The 10,366-nt window shown below is 63.9% G+C and overlaps 1 protein-coding gene across 1 annotated transcript in view; it reads right to left on the reverse strand.

Moving 5' to 3' along the window:
* The window catches only part of CTIF (cap binding complex dependent translation initiation factor), a 114,303-nt gene that overhangs the window by 50,192 nt on the left and 53,745 nt on the right, over positions 1–10,366 (reverse strand). The window contains exon 8 of the mRNA XM_008050802.1: positions 9,306–9,605. Coding sequence (XP_008048993.1) covers positions 9,306–9,605 — 300 coding nt within the window. The remainder of the gene's footprint in view (positions 1–9,305; positions 9,606–10,366) is intronic.

The raw sequence follows: 10,366 nt of genomic DNA on the forward strand, positions 1-10,366 counted from the left end.
CCCCCCACCCTCCACCCCCATCCCCGTTTCCACATCAAAGAGGACCGGAGCCTGGGTTGGGGCAGGAGGGAGACAAGGCTACCAGCCTCCGGAGGGGTCACTACCCCAGCTTTGTGACCAGCCAGAAGCTGTCCTCCACCCAGGCAAGGGCCCTGGAGCCACAGCAGGGGCTTCCCATTGCCTTCTGTGTCCCCAAAGCCCACACCTTCCACTAGCACCAGCACCCCCGAGACCCAGCACCCCCTGAGTGCCCAACCTGCAGGTCCCTTCCTGCCTGGGGCCAGGCTCCAGCTCACCTGGCTAGGCTGCGGGCCAGCCCTTCGCCCTCCCCCCACCCGCAATCTCAGTCCTCCCACTTCTGCCTTCCCTCCACAGCTCAGCACCCAGCTCCCAGACAGGAACTGAACGTGGCCACTGGTGAGACAGAGTGGCTGATGTCGTGACGACTTCACGCCACATGGACCCCACAGTTACAGGTTGTCCATGTCCTTGTTCATAAGCGTCCCCAACCACCTTGTGCCATGTAGAGCAGACAGAATCAGTCCCCATTTCACAGCCAGCGAGGCTGAGGCAGCCGGGAGGGCGAGGGGAAGGAGCCACATTCTACGTCATGTTCACGGCAGAAGCAGGACAGCGGAGCAGGGGTCTATCCCTGCGCTATGAGGCATCCTCTCCCTGCCCCCCACCCCCCTCTGCTCCCGATGTGTGGAAGACAGGACTGACGGGGGGCAGGGCCATGTGTCCTCCCCAGGCCCTGAATGGTCGTGGGCTCCCGGTCACTCTCACAGCCCAGAACACGTGTGTCCCAGATATGGCCTCAGACTGCCGGGCTCCAGCTGCCAGGCCAGCAGACAGGCCAGCAGACAGGCAGACGTAGGGCCGCATTATCTCCCCTCTGCTGGCTTCTGCCACCTCCTCAGCCCAGTTGCCTCTGCCCCCCCGCCAAGGCCCTCGTCCCTGGGGCCCAGACAGGCCCCACACCCCCACGCCCCAGATGGGGACGCTGATGCCTGCCGGTCAGATGCCACCTCTGCCCTCCCAGCACTGCCCCCAGAGGTCCTGGGAAAGGCCTCTCGCGCTGGCCCGTCATGGCTTTGTCTGTACACACAGTTGACTCGTGTTTCAGAACAGACGGGGAGGCGTGGACAGGTGGGGGGGGGGCAGGCAGGCCAAAGGGGAGAACACAAGATCCTGGGCCACATCACTATGAGCATGTCCTGTGGGGTCAGGACAGGGGTCGAAGCATCAGCCCCTGAAGGCAGGGAGGGGGTCTCTGCAGGTTGTGGCTTCTGAGCCTCTCCATACTCTGCCCCAGGTACACAGAGGGTGCTCAATACATGCTTGTTGTACTGCCCTGGCCCTGACCGTCTTGCCCCACAGGCTCTCACTCCGCAGCCCCCTGAGCTTGCCGCCCCCTCATCCTGGTGGAAGAGGCAGGGTGGGGGCTGCACAGCCCCGGTGGTCTAGAGCCAGGATGGTTCTCCCTGCAGGTGCACTCTGTCTCTGTCTCTCTCCCTCTCTCTGTCTCCCTCTCTCTCCATCTCTCCGTCTCTCTCCCCTTCTCCATCTCCCAGTCCTCCCTCCTTTACCCTCTCTGTCGCTTCCCCGCCTCTCTCCTCCCTCCCCACTTTCTCCCTCTCCTTGCCTCCCTCCCACCCTGTCCTCCTGTCTCTCCATCTCTCTCCTGCCCTCTTTGAATCTGTCTCTCCCTCTCCCTGCCCAATATTCCTGTCTCCCCCATCTCTCTCCCTCTCTCTGCTCTCCCCCCTCCCCCATCTCTCCTCTCCCTCCCTCCTCCTCTCTCTCTCCTTCTCCCTGCCTCCCCTCCCACTCTGTCTGTTCTCCCTCTCCCTCCCCATCTCTATCTGTCTCCCTCCCTCCCTCCCTGTCTCTCCCTCTCCATCTCTCTGGGGCTGGAAGTGGCCCACACCAGGGCAGAGGCTCCACCAGTCTCCCTGGGGACGTCTTGGGAAGCTGGTGCCCCCTGCAGGCCTCCCTGCCTCCCGCAGCAGGCGGAGCACCTGGGTAGTGCCAGGCGCCTGAGGCCTGCATGGAGCCCGCGGGATGCCCGGGCAGGGGAGTAGGGTTGGCCACTCCTCACTGGGCAACTTGTCCCCCCCCGCAAGGGCACCTGATGGGCATCCTGGGAGTGGCATGTCCCAGTGGCCTTCTGACAAAGACGGCGCTCCTGTCGTCAGAGCCGCTTTGTTCAAGGAAGAGCACCCAGTGGCGGTCTGTGGGCCCGTGGGGGCTCTGGGGCCAGCCTACCGTGACCCATTTGTGGGCAGTGGCTCAGGAACACGCTTCTTCCAATGACGGATGCTCTGAGACCTGGCTGGGGCCTGGCCCTCCCCGAAGATGGCCAAGACCCCCTTGGGCGCTGCCCTACCACCGAGGCCAAGCTGGGAGCTGGGAGGCCGGCCGTGGTGGCTCCTGGGCCATCTTCTCAATGGCCTGGGTGTGTGTGGGCATTCTGGCCATGCACATGACCTCCTCTGGGAACCCCGTCCCTGATGGGCACCGTCAGGGGTGGCTGACTTGGGGACAGAGGCTCCCCAGGAGGGGGCTGCTCTGGCCTGAGGACGCCTGTCCCACATGGCACGTGGCCCACGGCTTCCCTTGCTCTGAGGGTCCAGTGCAGCTCCTTGCAGGCTGCCCCTCTCCTGGAGACCTGGGCTCTGGGCCCTGGAGACATCTGGAGCTCTCTGCACCTGGGGTCTGCACAGGAGGCCACAAGTATGATGGCTGGGGTGTAAGCTGAGGCTGGGGTGTGGACAGAGGCAGCAGGATGAACAGAGGCTAGGGTGTGGACGGAGGCTGGAGTATGGATGGAGGCTGGGGGTGTGGACAGAGGCTGAGTGTGGGGAGCCCTGGTACCAAACCCGGGGTTTCAAGGGCAGACGGCGCAGAGCCAGCCTGATGTAACTTCCCGGGTCAAGGTCCCTGCTTCCCATTGGGCGTGATCGCTTCTCCCACACAGGGAGTCTGGCGGTAAGGGACACTGTGGCTAGTGGCACAGGAGGGTGCCGCTCTCAGAACCCATAGACCGCGGAGAGGCTGAGGCTTGGGTGACCAGCACGCTGCCCCGGGGCTGCCCACGCCCTGTTCTTGGGGGCATCTGGAGGGGCTGGGAAGGGCCTGTCTACATGCAGGGCCCTCCCTTATCCTGAGGACATGCGGGTACAAGCACCCTGTGGGCGCAGGTAGAAGATGTGCACTTCTGGGCTAGAGGCACTGACTTGCCCCTGCCGTCCCCCCCCATTCACTCTAGGCATCAGGATCAGGTCAGCGGGGGGGGGGGGGGAGGGGACAGGCCTGTGCAGGAGGGTCAGGGTCGGGGGTGGGGGGCACGTGTGCAGAGCCTGGTCTGCCCTCCCAGGGCCCATGGGGCCCACCAGTGCCGGGGCCTCTCTGGAGTGCAGGCTGGGCACCCTTGGCCGGGGAGCTGTTCACCAGGCTTATTCCAGAAGCCCTTGGGGTCTGCTGTGGCCCTGCTGAGGGAAGGACAGAGAGAGGGGCATTTTCCACACTGGCCTCTGGTCCCCAGGTCCCAAGGGTAGGGTAGAACGGGTGGCCTCCACAGCCCTCAGACCTCGAGGGAAGGCCCAAGCAGCCATGCCCTTCACACAGAGGGCGCGTGGTCGCCAGGCCCGCTCTCCAGCATGTGGCGTCTCTAAGCACATTATCCGATTCCCGCCAGACACGACCCTCCTAGAACACGGCCTCCAGCAGCCTCCCTGGGCCCCGACTCTCAGCTGAAATGCGAGAGGGTGGGACCAGCTGGCTGACCGATCCTTCTTTCAGGTCTGCGCTGGCCTGTGTTTTTTAATTAATCGTGAACTCCACAGCTCAGGGACCAACAGTGGCTCCCTGGGCCCCATTTATAAAGTCCAAACGCTTCTGCCTCACAGGTCCCCAGCAGGTGCATCTTCTGACTTCCCCAACTCTCGGCGGGGTCCGGCAAGGTATTGTCCTCACAGCCCTCCACGTGTGGCTTTCTTTGGGCCAGGGCTCCTCCTAGTCCCATCAGAATAGCCTTCCGACTGACAGGCGGTTCCTCAGAGCTAAGCCTCGTGTGCCCACAGGGCCCAGCAGGACCCTCTGGGCATCAACCCGGAAGAGCCATGAGCGGGGACCCACGGCAGCCCCGGGTGGAGCCCGTAGCGTCATCGCCAACAAGTGGACCCACACAGTGTGGCCTGTCCAGCCAGTGGAGCATTCCTCAACCACGACAAACCAGACACTTCCCACACCTGCTAACACGGGGGTGGACCTCGGACCGTCACACCGAGGGAGGTCCCCAGGTAGGACAGGACAGCACTGCGCCGTGTCCTCGGGCACCCGGTAGAGACAGGAGGAGGGGGCTGGGAAGGGGTGGGGTCTTACTTGGGATGGGGCTAGGGTGGCCATGGGTCACCCAGTGTGGCAGACGCGCTGCGGGCTGCTGAGCTGCCCTGGAAAGCGTGGTCATGGCATGTTCCACAGTAAGTTTACAGCAGTAAAAAACTTGCCAAAGGAAGAAAATAACAAGCCAGCCTCCACCCCCACCCTCCTGGGCCACCCTCCCCTGCTATGGGAATGTCTTTGGGAAGCTCTGCCGCCTGTGTGGGGCCTGTGTGGGGTGGGAGCAGTACTCGGATACCCAACCTGTTTTCTTCCCATTGAGGGCGTGACCTCCGCGCCTGCCTGGCTGCACCCCTCTTGGCGGCAGGAGCCCCCCCCCGGGGAGTGGGGCGGAGTTACACAACCCACAGGGGAGGCTTTCCAGTGGCCCGGGCGGTGCCAGCTTTCCGGCGGCAGCCGTGGCAGGTAGAGGCGCCCGCCGGGTCGGCTGTGTCCAGGCAGAGAGAGGTGCCGTGGTGTGGCGCCTGGCATGGCTCGGATTCCCAAGGGGTGGGGACCAGAGCTCACGGGGCCGCGAAGGGGACCTGCCAGCTCCTGCCCGCCTGGCCCGGGGAAAGGGTGGGGGCGGCGTAGGGGGAGCTGCCGCCAGCCGGGGTGACCCTCAGGCTGACACCCGAGCTGGCGTCTCCGGTAACCCACTTATCTGTGGGGCGGCCTCGGTGTGGCAGCCTCAGACGGGAGGTGCCCGGCCAAGTCCTATCAGGGGATTTAGCAGGGAAAGTGGAGCTGGGCTGGGGCGAGGGGGTACGGGAAGATGACACGGCATGGCAGGGACCCAACGACGCACGATTGCCCCTGACCTGGGCGAGGCTCCCCGGACCAGACGGCAGAGCCTGGCAGGGTCCTGGTGACGTGCTATTGCCCCTGGCCTGGGTGAGGCTCCCTGAACCAGACGACACAGCCGGGCAGGGTCGCGGTGACGCACAATTGCTCCTGACCTGGGCGAGGCTCCCCGGCCCAGAAACAAAGGGACAGAGCCCCCCGCTCTGTGGCCTGCGCTGTGACCACGCCTGCGCTCCTGCACGCCCTCCTCCCATGGTGGATACAGAGCCTGCTGGCTGTAGCCTGCTGAATGCCTCCCGGGTGCCCACAGGCTGGCAGAACACAAGGATGACAAGACATGGCTTTTGCCCACAATGTCAGGGACACAAGGCTCAGATGAGAAAAGTACAAACTCGGGTCTGGGAGACCCCATGAAGGAAACACAGTAAAACGGTAAAGGGCTGGGGGAAGGGGAGGTCCCGGGCTGGGAGATCAGGGAAGGCTTCCTGGAGCAGGCGGGCGGACCAGGAGGAAGAGAGCACCTGCCAGTCCCCAACCCACTCCAGCAGGATGCCCTCATGGCTCCCACTGCATCACGGGGGTGGAACTGCAGGGCAGGGCAGAAGTAAGGGCAGCCTCTGGGAGCCTCCGGTGTGCGAGGCGACCTTGGCCAGGTCCTCTTCGGCTTCTCCCCAGGGCCCCTGTGCGACACTTCCCCAGCCACCACAGCCCAGCACGGAGAAGGGCAGAGATATCTGAGGGGCTCCAGGTCCCCGTCTGGGTAGGCGACGCCCCTGTCGGTGGGGTCCACGGCCTCAGCTCGGTGAGAAATCCCATCCCAAGAAAGGAGGCTTGGGACCGGCACACATGTTCCAGGAGGCCTGCAACCCAATGTGCAATGCCGCGGGCCAGCCCTGCTGTCCCCCTCAACCCCCCACGCCCTGATGACAGAGGCTGGTTCTGCTGTGCCCCCCTGAACCCCCCATGCCTCTGATGACAGAGGCTGGTCCTGTTGCCCTGCGGAACCCCTACCACATGCAAGGCATATAGCAGGCGCTCGTAAGTGTTGATAAGGGCAAGTGAGCTGAGACTACACGTAGGTCTATACATGCAAGGCATACAGCAGGCGCTCACAGGTGCTGAGATGGGCAAGTGAGCTGAAACCACAGACAGATCTACCACAGTGTGTGGCATACAGCAGGTGCTCACCTGGGTATGCAGATGTAAGCGGGTCTGGGACGAGGCAGAGAGTGTGAGGAGACATAGCCAGCGAGGAGGGCAGCTCACGTGGATCCCGTGGACGGGGAGGGGGTGTGAGGCATCTCTCAGGGCCCCTCACTGAGGCTGGCAGCCTCGTCAAGCTCCCCCATCCATGGACTTCGGGAGAGTTCTGCCCTGAGACCCCCTTGACTCACACACACCAAGCTCCCCCGTCTATAAACCTGGGGAGGGTCCCACTGAGACCCTCTCGACTCACACACACCTAGCTCTCCTGTCTACAAACCTGGGGAGGCGCCCTGTTATGATATCGCTCAACTCACACGTGGAAGTGCTCAGCAGAGTTGCAAAGCCCCTCCCACCTCGAGACCGTGGGCTCCAGCCCTCCCTTTCGTGAGCATTTACTGAGCACCTACTGTGTACCGGTCAGTGCCAGGAGCTGGGGACGGGTGCTAACCTGGCCGGGACTCCCGCTCTGGAGAAGTTTGCACCTTGAAGCTGGCTGGAGTGCCCAGGGCCGATGTGAGTTCCCCTTGTCCTGGTATGGGGGACTTCAGATTTCCCGGAAGTCGTGAGAGAGGAGGCGTCCCCCCTGGGAAGAGGGACAGAGGATGGGCACGGGGGCTGGAGGAGGCGGCATGCCATCATAGTTGCGGGTTCACCTAGCTCAAGACTCGCTGACAGAGGCCGGGCCAGCACACTGCAAGGGCCCATTGGGCCAGGGTCACCCGCAGAGATTACCAGAGTCACCCTGCTGGACCTTCAGGCACTAAGGGCCCAACGCCACATGCAGGGATGGCTGGCCGGAGCTTCTGCAGAGCTGTCAGCACTGCAATTCCAGGCCTTTTTACGAGGCCGCCTTCTAAAGGTGCCAAAGGGAAATGTATTTGGGGCCCGGGTCCCATGCCAGACCCTGGTCCTTAGGTGTCTTTCACAGCAGCCCTACTGTGCCGCTGACCCAGTGGACGTGGGTTTTTGTATTTTTCAGAAGGTGCAGCACCCTTGTGTTGTTGGCGACGGTTGCCAGGGAGCCAGGTCAGGGACTGGCGCTGGTGCCGGTGCTAATAATACCCTGCCCTGTACTGCTTGGGCAGACATCTCCCAGCTAAATGGGGCCACGTCGCAGCAGGGGAGGCCAGATGTGGGGCCTGTCCCCAGACCACACTGATGACGGGATGGCATGGGGTGGGGGCCTTGGGCCTCCTTCCCAGGATTCCAGAGGTCCCTGGAAAGAGGCACCCACATCTTCACCCACCCCCGTCATCATACCACAGTCCCCGACGAGGACCGGGGAAACACATGGCTGCTCCTTTGACCCGGGCCGGTGGCCACGACCTCCCGGGAGTCGGAAGCCATTGTCACATGTCGTCTAGTCAGAGGTCTCAAGCAGGGAGGAGCCGGGTAATGGTGGGCAGGGGTGGGGGCACGGCCCTTCATCCACAGTGCGGTGGGCGGCCCAGCCTTGGGCATGGCGGCAGCAGGGGGGAGAGTGAGACCCTCTTCCTGTAACACGTGATGGCTGTTCTGACAAACATCTGAGGCCCGCCAAAGGAGACGGGAAGGAGGTGTGGATAGAGAGGACGGGACACGGCGGGGACGGGAGCTCTCGCCGCACAGGGAGGAAGCTCAGGGGATGCCGGGGACATGCCGGCCTCGGGGCTCCCAGCCCCAGTCAGGCCCTGTGAGGCTTCCCGAGAGGCTGGAGCAGGGCCACGGCCCCTCTTAGGGCCGGCATCTCCAGGACTGACACCCAGGCACTCATGGGCGAGGCTGCGCTGACCACGCTGGGCAGAAAAGGCTCCGGAGCCCCGCGGAGTCCCGGGCCCCCCGTCCCGTGTGCCCGTCTGCCCCGGGCTGGCTGGTTTGTCCACAAGGCTCCCCCCACAGGCCCAGCTTTGAAAGCCAGAGCCAACGCCGGACCCAGGGCCGCCCAGCCCCAGCTCTCTGTGCTGGGGGTCCGTGGCTGATGGGCATCTCCCTGCTCAGACTCCCTGAGATATTCCGGCCTGCGAGGAACACGCGACGTGCAAATCCCTCAGGTAATGCGAGAATTCGTCACCAGGGGAGTGCAGGCGTCCAGGACCAGGAACCTGATCCCGGAGCCCGAGGGAGGCAGTGGTGCCTGGGGAGGGCTCGGGTTGCAGGAGCGAGACTGGCAGGGCAGGCGGCGGCCAGTGGCCCCATGTGGACAGCCCTGCACAAGGTCTCCAGCTTCAGGGAAGCAACGGCAGAGCGGCTCAGCGGTTAGGGCGGGGTGACGCCTGCTCTCCGGATACAGCAGTGACCTCAGAAGCCCGTGGCTTCTGACCGGTCCTACAGTTACCCTAGACGCCCGTCTCCCTGGAGAAGCTCTCGTGGTCAGAAGTGTAGCAGGAGAGGCCAAGACGAGACAGCCTGGCGTCGCCACCTGCCCTCTGCCTACAGTGCTAGCTGACAGATTGTCCGTCTCCTCCCGGATGGCTAGCCCAGACCCAGCTCAGGGCAGCGAGGGCCCCTGCAGGACCGCTGAGGTCGGAAGGCCCAGCCGGGTGGACTCCTGTGTCTACCGTGAGCTCACATCTGCTCAGGTGTGGAGAGGCCATGGCAGAGCCGGCGCAGACCAGAGCTAGTCCTTCCTGACCTTGGCCCGTGGTAACCAGAGCCCGGAGCATGCAGACACCAAATCCACTGTCCCAGGCACGCGATGGCCACCTGACCCATGAGCCCGCCCCAGCCGGCAACAACCACCTGGCCTGCGATGCCCACCTGGCCCAGGACGCCTGCCTGGCCCGTGATGCCCACCTGGCCTGCGACACCCACCCCTGCCTGTGATGCCCACCCAGCCTGTGATGTCTGCTCCGGCCCAGGACGCCCGCCTGTCCTCGGTCTCTGGGAAGGGTGACCCGGGAGGGCCCGACCACGTCCCCCTGCGGCACCCTCACCTGCAGCATGTTGAGCAGCAGACTCCGGAAGGTGGTGCCCTCCACCATGAAGAGCGCCATCTTGTCACAGAGCTTTGCGGCTGTGAGCGCGAAGCTGCGGTCCGACACAGCCTTGTGGTAGATGGTGCGCACGATCTCGCCCAGCGTCTCCTCGGAGTTGGCGGAGTTCTGAGCCTCCTCCATGAAGCGGCTCAGTTGGGCGTCCACATCGCTACCGCTGTGGCGCATGCTGTTCAGGATGGCCAGCAGCCGGTCCATCTTGCTGGGCTGCGGGGCAGGCGGCTCCACGGCCAAGTCCTCCTGCAGTGGGCATGGTGGACGCCTCAGGGAGCCGGGAAAGCCGCCCCGGAAGAGGGCCCCACCCGGACCACCCCCAGCTCCCACCGACCTTCCCGCTCAGGGCAGCCTGGGCTGGCGCTGGGATCCAGCCACCACCAGAACTCCCCGTGTGGGGACACTTCTGTTCACTGACCCATCCTGCAACGTCTCAGCCTAGAGATGTCACCTCATCTTCACGACCCCCAGTGCTTAGGAAAGCAGACAAGAGGCCGGGCCGAGGGGAACAGAGGGCTAGATGACTAGGTCAGGAAGGCTCATGGACCCCACGGATCTGGGATGGGGCTGGCGGGGCCCAGGGTGGCTGCGGGTCCCCACATGTCCGGCTCTGAGTGCCTGGGCTGCTGCTGTTCTGAGGGCACGGGGTCCCAGTGGACACAGGCCTGGCTCTGCGTGCGGCCTCCCACATGCAGGTGACCACACCGAAGATTCCTCCATGGGCCAGTCAACAGCTGGTGCTTCCGGGAAGGAAATTTCAGAAAAAGAGCCCCGTGGGCTGGACTTGGTGACTCAGTCTGTCATCCTAGCACTTTGGGAGGCCAAGGCGAGTGGATTGCCTGAGCCTGCAGGTTCAAGACCAGCCCAGGCACCTTGGTGAGACCTCGTCTCTACAATAAAATCAAAATTTTAGCCAGGCATTGTAGTATGTTCCTGTAGTTCTGGCTACTTGGAAAGCTGAGGTGGAAGGATTGGATTGCCAGAGCCCTGCGGGTTGACACTGGGGT

Source organism: Carlito syrichta, unplaced genomic scaffold, assembly GCF_000164805.1.
Source record: "Carlito syrichta isolate Samal-C Ts95f unplaced genomic scaffold, Tarsius_syrichta-2.0.1 Scaffold153698, whole genome shotgun sequence".
NCBI classification, from domain to species: domain Eukaryota; kingdom Metazoa; phylum Chordata; class Mammalia; order Primates; family Tarsiidae; genus Carlito; species Carlito syrichta.